This window comes from Calliopsis andreniformis, chromosome 7 (assembly GCF_051401765.1).
Source record: "Calliopsis andreniformis isolate RMS-2024a chromosome 7, iyCalAndr_principal, whole genome shotgun sequence".
Classification (NCBI taxonomy): domain Eukaryota; kingdom Metazoa; phylum Arthropoda; class Insecta; order Hymenoptera; family Andrenidae; genus Calliopsis; species Calliopsis andreniformis.
Genome location: NC_135068.1, coordinates 11,290,922 through 11,310,409, shown reverse-complemented (window position 1 = coordinate 11,310,409; position 19,488 = coordinate 11,290,922). Strand labels below are relative to the sequence as shown.

Below are 19,488 nucleotides of genomic sequence, written 5' to 3'. Positions count from 1 at the left end.
AGAAAGTCGACATACTGATTATCTCGCTGGCTTTGCCATGTCTGATTACAGACTGACTTGCACTACTGATTTGCATATGTCTAGGCCTGGGATTATTTTACTGATTTTTGTGTATATGATTTTAGACTTATTCTACTGATTGTAGAGCCTAAGTTATAACTGACATCTTGTACTCCTGTTTTTGCGCCTGACTTATAGCTAATTTGCTCTCCCGGGGATGGCTGATTTGTTCTACACAATTTTCTGTGCTTCACATCTAAGTGACTTTTTTCCTGAGTTTCTGTGTCCACCTTATGACTGACTTTTGTCCTGATTTCTGTGTCTGACTTATGACTGACTTTTCTCCTGATTTTTCTGTGGCTGACCTATGACTGACTTTTCTACTAATTTTTCCGTGTCTGGCTTGATACTCTTCCTACATGAAAGTCTTGTGAAAGTGACTGAACGAAACTCCAGTGCTCGGAGCCTACATTTCCAGCTCGAAGGATCGCTGCTTACTTCCACAGTGTTAATCATTGCGCCTTATAGTGCCTTCTACGATCCATGTCGACTTTACAACCGAAAATTATACCCTCACCTCTGACGATTATGAAACATCAACAAAACGTCTCTACGAGCTCTTAATCCTATTTAAGGACTGCATTTACAAGTAGTGTTAAGGCTGCTTTAACGCACCACGACTAGCATCACGCTCACGAGTATTGTTCACGAGTTTTAATCGCCCTCGTAACGCAAGTTCATCGGCAAAAATTTTCGTTCACTCTCGTCAGGCGAGAATTCTATGGAATAGCAATACTTGTTTTATATTTTACCAATAAAAAAAAAGTCACTTAATGGCTGAATACTTAAACATTTTTGGTGTCAAATATTCCAGCAAGCAAGGAAATTATACATCTGTATTTTCTGATAGTTTAATCACGAGGTCTCAGAAATTGAGAATACAACTTCATGATACTAATTTTCATTGTTAATTCGCTATATTTAATATACGAGAATTTAAGCTCAAGGTTGAATAAAAGTTTGTAGCAGAATAGTTTACGTATGAGGGCATGATGAACTTCTCTGACATTTACTATAGGAAGAAGGTTACAAAGCTTCTGACTCCGACTGTAGAATGGCTTGGAGTGACAGTGGGATATGACGTGTCTCGCTCGAATGCAGTTTCGAGCAGTTATGCATCAAGATAGGTGGTCATCGCGTCTGAATTGTGTCACGACAAACGGCGGACGAGTCGATGTCGCGAAAAGCAGCCCTGTGTCGAGGGTCTGCGCCAGTTGGCTAACCGTTTATAGATTATCGATTCGGCCACGATGACGAACAAAAGCCACTCCTCGCTGAATGGTCGAAACTTTAGTCGTTAAAACACTTAGGCCTCGCGGACCAGCGCCAGCACGCGTCGTCACGTAACTGATGGATAGAATGCTCGATGGATGCAACCCCAAAAAAGCCTCTACCCCCAACAGTACCCAATCCAGCAAACGAACCTCCAAAATCCTGCGTTCAACACAACTTCCACCTAATTAGGAGTCAGGAATTCAGAGCTAACAGAGCCTTGTATTTGTAAATTCTACTGAAAAGATTTCTATCACAGCGAAATAACAACAGGTCGAAAACAAGAGAAGAACCTCGACCCACGCTGTGGATTAACTACAATCTGTAACATGATGTCACACGACGAGACAGTAATGTGTTTGCACCCTGAAATTCACGCGTACTTTCGCGTGAGATAAGCTCCCCCTTGTTTGCCTCACGATAGCCTCGTCGAATGGCTCCTCGCGCATTTCCTCTTCCCAGGGTCTTTGAAGCTTGCATTGGCACGTGATTGCGCCGACGTTCGCGCAGCATATGATTCGAATGTCTCCTGCGAGAGAATGGACAAACGATTCCGCTGGAATGACAAATAATGGTTGCGCAGTTCGCTGAAAATCCCTTTGTTCCCGACCTGATTCCCCTGCTGTTCGTTGCTTTGGGCTCAGACGGGGCAGACAGTCGGGCCAGGCCGACCCTGCTAAGTACTGCACCCTCGCTATTAAGGAAGCGACGTATCGGCGGCATTGTGCGCAGCGAGAACAGGAAACTGGGCCAATGCGTACATAGAATAATCGTACGCGCCCCTATTCCAGCTGATCACTTCTTTCTTATAGTTGCACCGCGCCGAGTGATTCTCGTGAAAGGTGGCCGCGGAACAGGGCAGCGTTCGAATCGATGGAACGGGGTGAAAGGGGTATTGAAATACAGAGTGGGTCGATAGTGGTAGTACAGATGAGAACGGGGTGATTCCACTTAAGGAAATTAGAAAAAGGGTGATTAGGAAAAACTGTGACTGAGGCGCGACTTGTTCTACTGATTTCGCTGGGTCTGGCTTGAGAATTATTCCACTGGCTTTGTTTGTCTGCTTTGGGACCTTATTTGAATAGATTTATTATGTGTGAGTTGAGACTGATTCTGCTGGCTATATAATAGATAGTCAGACACATGAAAACCAGTAGAATGAGCCTCAGATAAGACACGATATTTTGTAGAAACATTTATCTCGTAGAATTAATTTGGACATCTCAAAGGCGTCTTTTGGACATTTCTAGGACTTCACTGGATGTCTTCAAAGTGTTCTAAGATGTCTCGGTGCTGTATGAGAAGTATCAGTACAATAAATTCGAAGGCAGGGTGGTTAAAATCAGTAGAGTAGGTCAATAAAAGGTCAGAAACAGGAAAATCAGTAGAGAAAGTCCGTCATAGATCCTACACAGTAAAATCAGTAGAATAACTCAGAAATAAGTCACACGTGGAAACATCAGTACAATAAGTCAATCGCAAAAAAGGAGTAGAAAAAGTCAGCAATAAATCACACACAGTAGCCTCAGTGGAATAAGCCAACCATGAGTCAGACGTGAAATGTCAGTAGAATAAGCTCCCTAAAATGAGTAGACTACATCATCCTCGTGTCAGACACATTTCACCCGCATTTCAGACCTCTCAAGAATCAAACACACAGAAATGGCCCCTGAAACACAATCCCATCCATCCATATTCATTTTCCTCTCATTTCAGCATGCAGAATTGCTCCTCAAGATTCCTGACACCTGTCTTCGAGCACCCCTCACACTTCCACGAACAAAGTGTTTATAGCGGGCAACATTTCCAGAGAGAACTGTTCCAAATGGCCTCGCGGATTTCCCGAGATCGTCCAGAAAAAGCTACATTGAACTGGCGCGCCGCGCGGGAGGGCGGGTCGGCGAGCGGAGCAGGGAAGTGGCGCATTATACACAATAAAGGAGAAACAAGAGGGTAACGTCAGACACACTTAACGTCGGAACTTTTTGCCAGCGGCTAGGCGCATCCTTCTTCCTGCTGGCGCGGAGAGGAGGAGCACGAAAGGGCAGAGGGGAGAGGTGAACCCAGAGGCAGGATTTAAAACGCTCCCGCCCGACCTGTAAAACAGCGACGACAACGACGAGGCGTCGCGGCAGCGTCGAACAAAGTGTATCGAGGAAAAGTCACCCCACCACTGAGAGAAATTATCCAAGGTGTCCTTCACCAGGAAATGAAAACCTCTTCCCCGCGCGGCGGAATTTGTCCCTGAATCGCGCTGTCTGACCATTCACAGGGCTAATCCCCTTCACAGCGAAGCTGCGACCTAGACACCCCAGCAGCACAAAAGCTCCCAGAGAATGGATCAACCTGGATATGATCCAGTTTCAAATTTTCCTAATAATCGCCAGAGGTAGCTGCTCGCATTTAATTGAATGCGTTGTTCTGTGGCAGTCTGCGTGCAGCGAGGAGCTCGAGCATTCTGCATTCATGGAACAAAGGGTGGAAGTATCGAAAGCAATCAGTGTCGAAATTAGCGTATCGATGGCCTCTGCCCAGAGCGAACTAACTGGCATTGCTGATCGATAATTTTTTATTTTCGACAGTCATTCCACTGGCCTGATCGCAACCCAGCGCTGCGTCGACGCGAATACTTTACAGCTGCCAATCTGGCGGCTCGCTTTCTAGCTTTGAAAGGTCCTTCAAAGGAGCGGAACACAGGAGCTGCAGTTTTATTCGAAATGTTTCACTTCCAATAAGGCCCAGTGGCAGCGCACCACAGCCAATTTGTAACCAATAGTTTGTAACCCCTGGGAGCTGTTCTCTCGTGGTTTTTTTTTTTATAACGAAATGGGAATTTATTCAATTTCGCGAGTGCCGCTGAATAATTGCCACTTTGGTGAAAGGTTGGAAATTGGGAGGAAGAAAAGCGAATTCACATAGCTCCTCATCACGTTTCCACGTTTCTGGGGGGAGGCGAACCCTGATCAATAATTTGCAGAACTGAGAAGCCTCGTCTACACGTAACTTGTTAACTCACGATCAAGTAGCAATGATCTATCCAGAGCAGCGATTGGGATCGTCATTACGCAGCGAGCTTTCGCCCAGCAATTAAGGGGAATTACGAACTGGTAAACAGCGGAGCGGTGATAAAGTAGCATCCCCAAGAATCCTGAGCCTCGGACTGGCGGTCACGTCCCTTCAGGGATTCGAGAGATAAAGGACAAGTCCGAGTGCGATGCTGTGGATGCGGTGGCGGTCTCTCGAGGAGGAGCATTAAGCAAGAAGTCGAGCACGCCCGTGACCAGTTCGCTCTGCGGCCTTGTACCCTTATTTTCATCCCCTCCGACCATCCCCATGCAACATTGATCGCCCACTGATCCGTTTCGCGGTTAATTCGACTGAATTTTTCACGGAATCCTAAGCTTCTTTACATTCCCTGCCACTCGGAGCGTGACAGTAGATTTGTTAGACTTCCAGGCGGTCAAATATTCAGCTGACGGCTGACTATATGTCGGTTATTTCACTGGAGAAAGAATGAAGAAATAAATTGGCTTCCTGAAGAGACTGTAGAATGCTTAAAACTCTGGCGAGACGTGTCTGACTAATCTCGACATATTCTACTGGTGGTACTTGTGTTAACTGGGTTGGGGGCGGCGATGAAGTAGAATAAGATAAGCTAGATAGTCTGACTCTCTATGATCTGATATTGATTTGACGTCTGACTATACGTGGGTTATTTCACTGAAGAATGAATGGAGAAATGAATTGGCTTCTTGGAGAGACTGTAGAATGCTTAAAACTCTGGTGAGACGTGTCTGACTAATATCGACATATTCTACTGGTGGTACTTGTGTTAACTGGGTTCGAGGATGCGATGAAGTAGAATAAGACTAGCCACATACTCTGACTCTCTATGATCTGATATTGATTTGACGTCTGACTATACGTGGGTTACTCCACTGCAGAAAGAAAGGAGAAATCCATTGGCATTCTCCTTAGCCACGAGGCTATGTACCTGAATTCCTAATTCTTCTAAGAACGTCTACAATTCTAAGACACTATGTCTGACTAATGCTGTCCCATTCTACTGCCCCCGTCAAGTGTCCAGATTCAGTAGAACAAGACCAGTCAGACACTCTGCAACTCAAACCCCAGTACCTAAAAAATCCAGTCCAAACCCAGCTTCGATGCTCCACATTTTCACCTAACTTTATCTCCTAGAATCAGCCTCGAATCCACTCTCGAAGGTACGGACACCACGAGCGTGCCTTAATTCCCACTGCGATACGATAATCGTCCAGCGTCCAATCACGGCCGAACTTTCTCTCATCCAATTAGCTTAATTGCGATCGGGAAACAAGGGGAGGTCCAGACCTGGGATCGCGGATCGAAACTGTGCCACGTTCCGCGTCCACGTACGTCGTCGTTCCCGCGATCGACGCCGCGGAGCGCTCGTAAAATCGGTCGACGAGCGAAACCCGAAAGCGGGCACCGCTAAAAACCGCGTTAATCGAAACGGCCGCGGCTGGATCTCTCGGGCTTTCCTCCCCCCCGTGCATCCCCACTCGCGGAGGAGGAAAAGCCCACGTCGGTGCTTTCCGTGAGTTCCCAACGGGATGCAGGGGTTTAACGGTCCCGCAATTATTTTCGCTGCGGCCGCGGTAAACCCAGCCCTTGTATAAAACGTCACCCCCAGCGCTGCCAAGGATCAGCGGGCGAAACAGGCCCGAGGGGGGTGAAAGAGAGGCGCAGGCAGAGGCTGAGACAAGGATAGAGAGAGAGAGGGAGGAAGAGAGACATGCACAAGAGAGAGGAACTGAAAAAGAGAGACTTATGTAAGAGGGAGGTAGAGGGGAAGACAGAGGGTAAGAGAAAGAGGCGGAAAGGGAGACAGAAGAAGGGAGAAAAAAAATAGACAGGAGGACAGAGAGGGAAAGACAGAGACGGCGGTAGAACGCGAGAGAGAGGGGTATAGCTGAAGGAAGTCCAGGGCAGGAAGGGTAAGGGTGGAAGACGGCCTGCGGCGGGGCAAAGAACTTCTCGCCCTTTTTCCACCGTTTCCTGCCTCTTCCCGCGGCATTTTCATTCGCTGCTCCACTGCCCGTGGAAAGTCTTTTTTAATGACTGTTCCCGGTCCGAGCGCGGACAGAGGCCAAGGGGGTGAGGTTCTGGCGGAGCCAGACGAGGGGGGTTCCAGGATATAAGACTTGTTCCCATAAAGCGGGGCAGGAGCCATTAGGGAGGAATATAATTTTTTTCCTCCTCCCTCCTCCGCGACCACCCCCATTCCAGCGGTCCACGCCTTATGCCCAACCACCCCCGCCATCCCTCTGACCGTTCCGTGCCCTTGCAGGCGGTCGTGATTCAAAAAGTTTAGGGGGATTAAAAATTCGAGCGAACTGTCAGGCCGAGCGACCGATTTCTTTGTCTCTTCGACCGACTCCTGGGGCATTGTGCGCGGTTGCTCTCTGAACACGCAGACCCCTCGTCAGCTGCTCTTTCACCCCGCTGTTCGGCGAATTTTTTCGCCAGTCAGCTCTATTTGCGCGCCAATACGGATACAGTTGGAGAGGGTAGGACACTCTCGCCGAAATAATAGAGAAAGTTTAATTAAAATCGGGGCGTATCGACGAGGGGGGATGCACGTTGCCCTGGTCGAGCTCTTGGCCAGGGTGGAGTCGCGACGCCTCTGACAGTCGCGGAAAAATATCGCTGGCTTCTGTGACGGTGCTAATAAATCGAGGAGAGGTTCTTGCAGAAGCGGGACAGAATTGCCGCTAGCGAGAAGATTGTTATCTCGAAGCTGAGAAATATCGCGATGAGCTTGACGTAATCATAAAACTCCTCGAACATCACCGCGGGCGGTGCTTGAAACCTCATGAAACGTTGTTACGTTGCGCGTGGGTGGGTATGTGTCGTAAAAAGCGTTTTGTTAAGATGGGAACAAGGCGAAGATTAAATTCGCGGAGACTTCTAACGAGACGACCATGCTTTCGAGAATCCGCTTTGATCAGGGCTGAGGGGGATCTTCGTTTGAGACTCGCGAGCGAGAGACTTGAAATTCTGGGCCACCCACAGTGGACTGTTCCTGCATGTGTAATAAAAATAGAATTACAGGGGCAGAACTTTGGCAAGAGTGATGAGTTTCTGAGCAGCTGGATTCATACAGCGTCGTCGACAACAGGTGTCAGAGAATCTTATGGGATGATTCTACGTGTCAAAATAGGATGAAAATCAAGAATTATAAAATTGAGTTCAAGGGTCCCTAGTTATTAATTGCAGGAGAAGCGCTGAGTTGAGAAATATGTCTGACTTGGGACTTACTCTACTAGCTTGGATGAGTCTGACTTGGGACTTAATCTACTAGCTTTGATGTACCTGACAATGGACTTGTTCCAGTCGTTTTGATACGTCAGACTATAGACATATTCTACTACTAGCCAGGCAGCACGAAGCCAGTAGAATGGATCACAAAAGTGACGCCCTGGAAAAAGTAGTGTAGGTCAGTGGAATGTCAGAAACTAGGAAATCAGTAGGTTAAGTCAGTCCACGTCACACACAGATGGAAACCAGAAGAGTAAGTCTCAAGAGTCGCCCTAAAATCAGTAGTGTAGGTCAGTCTAAAGTCAGGCACCATAAAATCAGTAATATAAGTCAGTTCTAAGTCAGACACACACGATGCAAACTCAAGGCATTTCCTCCGCATACAATAACTTTGAAACAGAGCCTCAAACAAATTTCCATCATTCTTTATTTTCCTCTTATTTTATCCTGCAGAATCGCCTCTTAGAATTTCTATCACCCAGTATATGACCAGCACGTTTATTCCGTCATCGCGACTTCTAGCGTCATAAACCTTACTTTTACGACGAAGAACGCAATGGACCCGTGAATACTATATCGTGATAAATATTTATCGCTTTACACGTCGCGTTATCCTTCGATCCAGCAGCATTTCCATCGACTGCTTCACCCCGAGCTAGGGGAATCGATAAACTGCCGCTACATGTCCCACGTTCATGCAGCATCCTATTTAAAGGCGTTGTTTGGCGGCATTACGCTCGGCAACTCGGTACAGTTAAGCCGCGGTCTCGACGATTATTAACGAATTCCAACGTGGCTGGCGAATTCCCGATCAGTAATCACGTTTGCAAACCTGGATAATTGCCCCACGACAATGAGCCCTTCCCTGCAATATTCACGAAAACGTCGCGTCACGTCCATGGGCAGACGTTCCTCGCCAAGACCACGCGAAAGGGGGAAGAAAAATCGACTGTGGAGAGGAACAATTGCGCAAGAGAATAATCGATCGTTTGTAGCTCCTAGTGCAAATGAAGTGCTACTATTAATAAGGATGAGAGACCAGCCAAGTAATTCCGCGGCAATTTGAGAATGCACAGTATCTGCAACAAGAATACCAGTCGCCCATAAATTAGAACGCCGTATTAATTCGCAGAAATAATTGGATTCCCCCGACCTACAAAGTGCAGAGAATAGACCAGGCTGTTTACGGAAATATTCGCAGCGTATTTATCAAAATCGTAGGGAGCTGTGTTCCCAAGTTGCCCGAGGAATTATAGCTGGGGCTCCAAAAACTATGTGGGTCAGAGGGATGCAACTCGGCAACAAAAATGTGTCTGCCTGTTTTTGCGAATAATTTACCATTTGCTGGCTTTCATTAAACAACGTCCCCGAAATTCGGCTACGCAGGAAACGCAGGGGCACGCTTCCCCCCTGTCGAACAGCCAATAAATCAGTTTTTGAACCGCGTAACGAGAGTAATCCTCACGCTCGCCCATTAATCTTTCCCTAGTGATAAATCGTCGCCGACTTTCACTGCTTACGATCAACTTTCAGCGACGCTTGCTCCTCCGGTTTCGCTTATTATTTTCCTGGTAGCACGCTGTAACGTGCTCGAGAAACGATAACAACGTCTTTGTCATGATCACCCAGCCCCGCCGTGTACCCTCAGCAATATCAGAGCCTTGTTAACTCTCTTCAACGTGCATGGCATCTGACGTAGATTTTCGTGTTCGTAGCGCGACGCAATAAACGCGGGCTCGAGATCGATCCACTTGTCGGCTAAACTGTTTCCCCGATCCTCATAAACAGTTTGCCCCTAATTGAAGCTGCTCCGATGATTGGTTACAATAGACAAGGATTGTTCGCGAGACGGCGAACTTTTGGCCCTCGTCGTTCCATTAACGTTTCTTTCGCGCTCCACGGGGAGACCTTTCGCCAAGAATTCGGTCGATCATTAATCACCCCTCGGTGCAAAAAGCTCGGGGAATAATGTGCCTCGAGGACTCTTCATCGGCTCGTAAATTCTTGAGCAGAAACTGCACGTGTCGTTGCTAGACAAACTTTGTTAGTCGACGATATTGAGTGGGATGTGAAATTATCGACAGATTAAGGTGTCCCTCGACAGCGTCATTGTTGTCTTTCAGCCGGTAGCCACTCAAAGTGCTTTCGAAGTCAGCTTACACGTCGTGGCTCACGGCTCTATCGAACTTGTCCCTTCAAACGATAGGGCTTCGCAATATCGACCAGTGAACGCGATTAGTCCCGCTTAGGGTGCCTTTGAGTATTTTTCACGCCATATGGGCTTTGGGTAGGCCTACTGAGTTCACTGTGTCTGACTTGGGAAGGCCTATTCTACTAGATTAGGGGAGTTTTACTTGGAATATACTTATTCTACTATTTTAGGAAGGCCTGACTTAAAATTGACTTCCTCTACTGATTTGGGGAGGTTGATTTAGAATGGACTTACACTATTGATTTAGAGGTCTGATTTCTTCGTGTCTGACATGACTACTGCACGTAAGACTTAAGTCAGACACAGCGACATTAGTGTAACATGTGCCAAGGGAAGCATACAGAGATCTCAGTAGAATAACAAATCCCATGCCAGACAGAGACAGACATCAGTAGCACGAGCCAGTCTCCAGTCAGACACTTGTAGAAATCAGTAGAATGGCTCGACTTCGGACCAGGCATGATCAGAAATCAGTAGATTAAGCCGGAGTTATGTAAGACACAAACAGGAATCAGTAGAGTGAGCCAGTTACACGCCAGCCACATGCTGAAATTAGTAGAACAAGCCAATTTCACGCCAGACAGAAATGGAAATCAGTAGAACACGCCAATTTCATGCCAGAACACACAGGACTCAGTAGAATAAGTCAATCGCATATCAGACACCGGCAAAAATCAGTAGAATAAATCAGTTTGACATGAAACGCAACAAAGCTAGTAGAATAAGCCTCAAACGAAGATAATATGTTCCCCACCGAGCCTGTCGATCAACTTCGTCATTTTTGCTACAGCGAGAGGCTCCTTTAAATAACCCCGAGCGCCAGGCACTTACAGCTAGGTGTTCGGCCAATTTAAATATTTATCTGTCCGATACTCCTTTCGTGCTTTTAGTCACGGCCGCTCTTACACAGAAATCCATTACGAACCATTCGGCTCCGATTCTGCAGCTGACAGCTCCATCAGCTCGCGCTGGATGATTGGACCGTGGAGAGTCTTGCCTGGTAAGAGAAGCTTCTCGACTGGAATTCACGCGATTCACAATGCCTTTGAATTATTTCTTACGCCTCCCTCACAGCGCCGCTCATCGGTTCCTTTTTTTTCCAACGACTCTGATTTTATCGCTCTGCACAAGAGACAGACCTCTCATTTTTTTTTTTTTTTCAAGAGTCCGCCTTCGAGGCTCGAGACGAAGGTGCTCGAGTCGCGTTAGGACTGTGTTTAATTTATTCCTCGTTACAGCAGACATGAGAGAGTGCATCACCGAATCTTGGGACGCCCAAAGAAACCTTTCGTGAATGGCGAAACCTCTCTCCGCTCTCGTCCCAGAAACAAAACCCAACTCCAGACTGCCGCTGCAGCAGGCGCTAGGAGGACGTTAGATAATACAAGCCCTGGGATAGTTATCGAACAAGTTGCAACGTTCCCCGACAATGGGCGGAAAATTAAGGAAGTTATTATTATTGTCTACGTAAGCTTTCCCCTGCGCCTTGTCGCTTAATGCTCCCGCTGCTGACTACGAAGTACTTCAACGACATTCTCCAACAAATTCCCTCCCGCCAGATTTCTCAACGTTTCTACTACTTATTGCAGCCTTTGTTTCTTTAAATAATAACCCTCAGCTACTTTCCTGGTAACGAAAGTCCTGCTGCGTTCAGCTCCCAACCCTTCTGCCATTCCAGGCACGAAGCACGCCTATAAATCCATAATTGCTCCGTAATACAGGGACGTTTCTCGTGGGATACGTCACGCGATCCTCCAGAGCCAGCTTTCGTCATTCGATACCTGGATAGAATATAATACGAAACAAGGACGATGGGGAAAAGTCAGAACACGCCACTGTCGTCTGTAAATCATCTTCCTGTCACGTTTAATGCATGTTTTTCAATTGTTCCTGGGGTCACGTATACACGCGGCTATTCCTTCCACGCGATCGATTTACAGCCGTCACTGTATTGTTCGAATTGTGGACGTCGTTATCGAGTTTGATGCGTTTCCTGGATCCTCGAAGCTTTTCGCTCTCCAGGCGAGAAATTATCAGAAAATAATTCTTAAAAAAATAAAATACGTGGTAGAATCGAATTTGTGAACCTCAGAGAAAGCTGAAAGTTCTTCAAAGGGATAAAATGCATCCAAGAAATTGAGTGTGGATTTTCTACAACCAGTCGACGAATATTCCCACATTTTTTCAGGTTTCTTTGTTCCCAAGCCTCTTCCACATAATTACATAAAGCCTGGAGCATGGAGAAATATTTCGGCAATAAAATAAAGCACGAAGGTGTTTCATTTCTGTCAGCCTCGAATTTGTCTTCCCTTATCTCGTTGCGGATTCACTTACTCTGTCTGGCCAACGATGTACCTATACTACTTACACTCGTCGTAGTAATAATCTAGCGTTACTACTTGCATGAAAAATCGATCTGATGAAGACCCTAAGGGAGGAACTTGGCGAGTCATATTTTAGTAATTTTATTTTTGCAGACAGCACATGACGTCCATTTTATGTCCATTTTATGGACAGAAGTTTTACAGCATAATTTGCTCAAAGATGTCTATTCTTTGCCTGGATATCCTATAGACGTAATTTGGATGTCTTTAAGATGTATTAGTGGTTTTCAGTGGTTTTCCCCATTGCTGTCTAGTTGGGCTCATGTAACTCATCCCCTGATTCGGGCAAACAAAGCGAGCACATTATACGAGGGCTGCTTTCTTTAAATTTCGAAGAACGAGGCGCATGAAATTCCGCGAGTTTACTCTCGGCAAATCTATTATCCGGATGATCCGATATATACTCGTGCGCGCAACAGGATTTCCGCGTAACCCAACACTTTGCCCAGCGGTGTCAAAAGAGGCAACGTTATTCCTTGGGAACGAGTTCTCCGTGGAAATTGAAAAGTCCTGCCAAGCCTTCGACGCGCACATGTTTTCTTTACCTGCTGCTGCACCGATGTTATTCCACGAATTCCATCCGATCGTGATCCCTGAAATACCTTCGCGGTTTCTGCTCCTCGAGGAACAGAGGGAACGAGAATGGACGGACGTGTCGCGATGGCTTGCAAACACTGGCTCCGCGGAGAGCCATTTGTCAGGAAGGAAAATTGGTCGGGCGAAACTGTTGATGTGACGGGCTGCTGGGCGTAATTAGAACCTCGATGGAATGTCTTAATGTGTTTGGATCACACGCGAGCTGGAAGGCGGATAGAAGGTGTTCAAAGATCGACGATAGTGTCTGTATCTCGTTCTTTCGTAGTAAATAGAGGATAAAGTCGATTCAGTCTTTGAAGGTTCACGCGTACGATGTTGGCGGTTTAATTAAATTTCATAATTAGTCGCGACGCGGAAGATGCTTTTACGAGGCTACCCGCGCTCGAATCTTGACATCCATCAGCGATCATTTGCTTTGATGATCGTGACTGGGTGGTGGGCTTCCAAATAGAACGAAGATTTAATGATTCCCTTTCGCTTACTAATGAAGATCGACTGGGGTGGAATATAGTTTAATGGGACATCGATATTGATATGCAATACACGTGAAGATAATAAGGGAAGAATTTGATGGGGGAAATATTCTAAATTTTCTAAGAAAGCAATTTTTCAAAGACATTAAATGTGTCTGAATTAAACTTATTCTATTGTAGGTACTAGTTAGGCATAAGAGTGTTAATAGAATAATTCTTTTTGAGTCAGATACGTAAAGACTGAGGAAAAAGTCTCGAGGTAGACAAGGAAAAATCAGTAGAAGAAGTCAGCAGTAGGCACATACATTAAAATCAGTAGAAGGAGTCAGTTATAAGTCACACACAGTAAGATCAGTAGAAGAAGTCAGCCATAAATGAGATCTGGACAAGCAGTAGAGGAAAACAGCCATAAATAAGACGCAGAAAATCAGTAGAAGTCTCCTCAAGTCATACACATTAAAATCAGTAGAATAAGTCAGTTCCAAATCAGACACAGAACTAAGCAGAACTCTATAGTCAGACACAAACTCAATTTCCTCTCCCTCCATTGTCGTCTCATTTGCGCATATAAAATCATCCCCCAAAATTTCCAACCCTCATCCAGAACCCCCTATCTCAAAACCTGACAATTCCAGCACCTTCTCACCTCCAACATATGAAAACACTCGTTTTCAGGTACCTCAGAGACAGATAGCCTCATCAGTTCTTCCTTCCCGATCTCCATACGTTTTCCACCGACTGCGCTGTTCCAAGACGCACCTTACGTGCGTGAGGAATCGATCGAGGCGAATCCCGCAGAGATATCGAGCGGGCGAGAACGCGAAGTGTTTCCGTGAATTAGCATAACAGGATCCCGTGGTGCACGTAATGCAGCAATGCCACGGCCCTCCCCGCAGATTTGCATGGTCCATTTAAATACAATTTCTTTCTCCCTCGATCAAGAAATTACGTGAACAGGTTCCCCGCCGCCCTAGCCTCGGGCTAGATTAAAGGGGCTCGGATTAAAGCCAGCGGCCGAAGAAAAGTACCGCGATTCACCGTCGTCCCTTCCGCTTCACACTCGCCCCTTCTAATTAATTCTGTTTGCACATTAGTCGCGCTGCCTTTCACAGCGCTCGGGTCGCTTGGACACCAGCCGCCCTGGCTTTTCCTCGGTTAACCTCGCTCCCCCTCTGTTTCGCTGTTAAGAAGGCCAGCCATCGTCGAGGGAAACAACTCGCCATTTCGTTGGCCTGGGATGAATGCAACCCAGCCAATCCCTCGACAATGGTATTAAAATACGAACGACAGTGCCTTGCATCAGCAGGGAGCTTCAAAGGAAATGTCAGGCCCTCTGTCAAAGGTCGGCGAGCAAGTTTCAGGGCTGGGCTCGAAGACTGTCGCGAGGGCAGAACAATAGGCGAAATTTAACCCCTCTGGAAAGAGCGCCGCTGGTTCGCCAGCATCAAGGCCAGGCGGAGCTTCTTCCCGGAGAAAGCTTCGCGTCGTTTTTCACTCTCGAGTCGGTAAGCGATAAGCGAAGGCAGAAGCGCCGAGAAAGATAGAAACCGACTGCCTGGATCCTTTAAAACAAATGCCTTGAACGTGTTACTTCTCCCTACGTACGGATGTACTTTCGGCTGGCTGGAGCGATCTGTAAACACGTATCGCGGCGAGGATTACGTACAAGTATCGCGAAGGGGGGGATAAGACGCAGAAGGAAATTGAAGTCGATAGATTCGGCCAGGTGCAATCTGAATCGAACCAAGTCAAACCTGTACGTGCATAGACAGAGATATCGGATTATTTTGATATCGATGCTGATTTCTATTCTCGGGGAGAGTATGCGCCTTTTTCGTGCGTAGACAGGCATGGAAAACTAGTGAAAGAAGTCAGCCATAAGTAATACACAATAAAATCGATAATAGAAGAATCTTTGAGTCAGACGTACAAGAATCAGTAGAAGAAGTGAATCATAAGTCACACATATTAAGGTCAGTGGAAGAGTCAAGCATAAACCAGAGGTAGAAAATCAGTAGAATAAATCCCCTCAGGTCAGACACAGAGAAGAGTAGCGAAGCATTTCCTCCAGGCATTAAAAATTTAGGGGACGTGCTCCTCTCAATTTCTGTACACCAAAAATAAAAAAAGGAATTTTATTAAAAGTGTAATACCCTTTTCTTTACTTAACCTGTTAATAAGCGAGCTTGAATAAAAAAAATAATTCCTGAACATCTATATAAAAATCCTGTTATACTAAGAAGCACAGAGTAAAGGCAAGTACTGTAAATATTGAGTCCAACTTATCCAATATTTCATTAATTATTGGATTATTGGAGAACTGTAAAAAATTCTTTCTGAATGTCCCTAACATTCAACAAACTTTTGCAGCAATTTTTTCCCTTCTCTGTAGATAAGAAATAGCCGATTAAAGAATTGTTGATCAACTTTGGAGGCCCTACAAGTTCTCGGAATATTGTAATTTTTCCCACAGAAAATTACAATGATTCTACTAAACCGTGGATTTCAGTTATACAGAAAGGTAATACGTGTAGTGTGTAGGCAAAAACGAAGGCACAAAGCGGTGCATCGTAATGGCGAGGAAGAACGGTGATCAGGTGAATTCCACGAGCGCAAAACGATTTATGGGAAGCGAACACCCGGCTATAAAATAACACTTCCCATTCAAATCGGCAAATTAATGGCCGTTTTCATGGATTCTTTGTTTGCGTCCGACAACAATGGCTCGCTGCTGGGTTATTATTCCGAAATAGTAGGTCCAAGTGGCCAGCGAGTTCGAACAGAATCCATGGAACGTGTTCTAGTTGGAGCTTTCATAGATAGATCTTTTTCTAGTGATACTAATGCATGAATCAGAGATAACAAGACTCATCTATCTATAATTTTCCACTAATTCCCAATTACAGTAGAATACTGCATAACATTTATAGCGTTATATGACCATTAGTGTCCCTTAAATTCTCTTGCATCGTAACACAAGAGAGAATAATAATTTGTAAAGGTAGAAATTCCCTAGGATTTTAGTGAATTTCCTAGGTATCTGGTTTAAAAAAAAATTTTTCTCTGAAAAGGTCAGTGTGATTTTTGCTTTGAAAAAGTATGCACGAAAAATCGTGAAAAATGAAGAGAATCACGATCGTTTACTCGAATCGAGCGACTGCTTTGACGCGTTCAGTCGGCAGTATCTAAAATCACAGAAACCTCTTTCGCCCCCTCATCTGTTTGTATCGAAATTAATTCGTGTCACCATCTAGGCGCGCGGGGATGCGCCAAGGGTTTCTTTGACAGTGGCGAACGTCGATGAAAGGCTGTTGAAAAATTGGCATGCATCTCTGCTGTTCGAAAAAGACCCCGATGCGCCCGGCGGGCACAAAGAGCCACGTTGTCGAAAATGAAAACGCGAGAAGCGGACGAAAAGAAATGGAGAAAGCTGAACAGGAAGGAGCATTAATTCGTCTGTAATCTTTGCACCTAGATCCAAGATTCAGGCGATAATTGACTTCCATTTGGTGCTGCGAGTCAGCTGGAGCAGTCGTTCGGTGGCAATTGAATCGGTGAGTTGAGGAACGGGGACCTATTTTACTGAATTTGGTGTGTCTGACTTGAGACGACTTATTCTACTGATTTTAAGTGCCTGGCATGAGAAGGCTTGTTCTACTTATACTGCTGGGTTTTACTTGGGATCTATTGTTCTGATTTCGAGGTTATCAACGGTGGAATAATTCTCAAGACAGACACAGAAAAATCAGTAGAATAAGTCTTAGCAGGTCAGAGACAGCGAGATCAGTAGAGTAAGTCCCAAGTCAAACACATAGAAATGAGTAGAAAAGGTCGTCAATCAGACATAGTGATGTCAGTAGAATAATTCTGAGGTCAGACACACCAGAGTCAGTAGAATAACTCTTCTCAAATCAGACACAGAAAAATCAGTAGAATAAGTCTTACCAGGTCAGACACAGCGAAATCAGTAGAGTAAGTCCCAAGTCAAACACATAAAAATGAGTAGAATATTTCCTAAATCAGGCACAGTGATATCAGTAGAATAAGCCTGAGGTCAGACACACTAGTGTCAGTAGAATAACTCTTCTCAAATCAGACACAGAAAAATCAGTAGAATAAGTCGTCTCAACTCAGACAAATTTCTTAACATTGAATAACTCCGAAACAGAACCTCCAACACAATTCTATCACTCTCCATTTTTATTCTATTCTGACATTTAGAAGCATCCTTTACCCTTTTCGGACACCTGTTGTCGAACATCTTACTTATTCACTAAGCCCTCTAGGAAACATTTCATCAAGAACACTAAATAATACCTATACCATTTCCTCGCCTCTACATATGTACTTCGAAATATGCTCCCTCTGACCTCCCTGTCCACCACCTCATCGATTCAACTGCACCTAGGCACTCCAAAAGAACACGCGCGTGCATCGGCGTTTGTCTTACGGACGTCGAGTCTGGCAAAGATAGCCAGGCGAATTCTGCTCGAAATACCGAGCGTCCTCCGAAGAAATAAAAGCGAACGCACGATATAAAGGAATTCCAGGCGCAAAGAGACGCGGCACAGACACAAAAACGCCTGGAACCCTCGAGCTATATAAATCTGAAATTCCTACCTTGAACAGGCGCGTAGATGTTGAGGTAAAGGCAATCCTCGCTCTGGTTCCTCAGGTAGGGCAGCAGCCTCCTCAGGTACTCGACCCTCCCTTTCGGCATCTTGTCGGTCAGCTCGGGCAGCCTCTGGGGGCACACTGGCCCGAACTTGTCAGCCACTTTGACGCCGTGCCACAGGGCCCCGCTGACAGGCGGCATGAAGCGCAGCGAGCCGATCGGCGGCGAGGCGTACGGAACGCCGCGGAACACCTCCACGCTCTCCAGGTGGCGATCGAGGTGCCGATCCAGGTTCACGATCACCCCAGACAGCTCCCCGTACTTTGTCCTGACGATCCTCGAGCTCAGCTCGCCGCTAGCGGAAGCCAGCAGAAGACCGAGCAGCGCCAGGATCGACGACGTCATCTTACTTCGCGCCCTTCGACCCCACGCCTCGTGCTCACTCGATCCTCGATGCTTCCATCCCCTAGCCACCGCAGGCTCCAACGTACGCGATCGTTCCCACCCTCTTGCCACGAGGACCGCTTGCTCGTCCAGGATGCATCAGTAGCGCTCGAAACGATTCTCCACAATGCAAACCGAGCCACTGTTTTCCTTGGATCGATGATCGATGGAGTCACGTCATCCTCGGGTCCTAGGGAGTTCACGGGGTCTTGGGCGGTACGAGGCTCCTCGAGGCACTCTTTGCTTACGATGTTTGTCTACGTATGGTCTCTCGGGGAACGTGCTGACGATTCTCTCCGAGAAGTCAACACGCGGTCGCAGACGTCCTCTATTCAACGTTCTGAAAGGTAAATAGTCGAACTTTGCGCGGCAAGCCCCTTTCACGTAATTCTCGAGGTTCGTTTCCGCTACGCCTAACACAATTCCCTTCCGCTCACCGACGCGTGTCTTGGAAATACGACCCCGCTCGCTCGACGACCGTGGGGGAACGCGATCCACGGGGAGGCAGATTGCTCCGAGGGTGCATCACACTCGACTCTGTCAATTTCCCGACCGTCGACGTTTCATGGCCCCGAAGGTCATCCCCTGGCCGCCCTTATCCCAAACAGCGACGTTGTTTTTCTCGGGGAGTCAAATGAAGCGAGAGCCTTTACACGAGCCCATTATATCGAGTTACAGGAAGACGATCTCGTTCCTAATGGCATGCTTGATGTTTCGATACAGATAAAACGCGCCTGCCCTAATGACGCCTACGAGAAATCCATCCCTCGGATGTTTACCAGCTCGCCTCATCCTCACGAGCCAGCTTCCTCCAGAGGCAGAGCGGAGGGGGCACCGGATGCCGTGGAATTGTGACCAGCGTTACGACGGGACGCTTTATGGCTCCTGAACACGAGACCTGGACGGATCGAACTTTCGCAAATTCCTCTTTCTGCCCCCCAGAATTTTCACTGACCCCTGGACCCAGCTCCAGCAGCTCCAAAACAGAGACTCTGTGCCGAGGGATATTACAAGAAAAATCACTGCTCTTAACCCAAGGCTGCAGGAAGTATCAGAGCTTGCTAGTCTCGCGCCGATGCCTCCCTCGGTCCAGGTTCCTCCAGGGAGGAATTTCGTTCCCAAACTGAA

The 19,488-nt window shown here is 46.6% G+C and overlaps 1 protein-coding gene across 1 annotated transcript in view; it reads right to left on the bottom strand.

The window, feature by feature from the left end:
* Nucleotides 1-18,471, bottom strand: part of Nlg3 (Neuroligin 3) — a 220,963-nt gene extending 202,492 nt beyond the window's left edge. The window contains exon 1 of the mRNA XM_076382684.1: nucleotides 17,922-18,471. Within this exon, the coding sequence (XP_076238799.1) occupies nucleotides 17,922-18,321 (400 nt within the window). The 5' untranslated portion in view covers nucleotides 18,322-18,471. The remainder of the gene's footprint in view (nucleotides 1-17,921) is intronic.
* Between the last annotated feature and the right edge of the window lie 1,017 nt (nucleotides 18,472-19,488).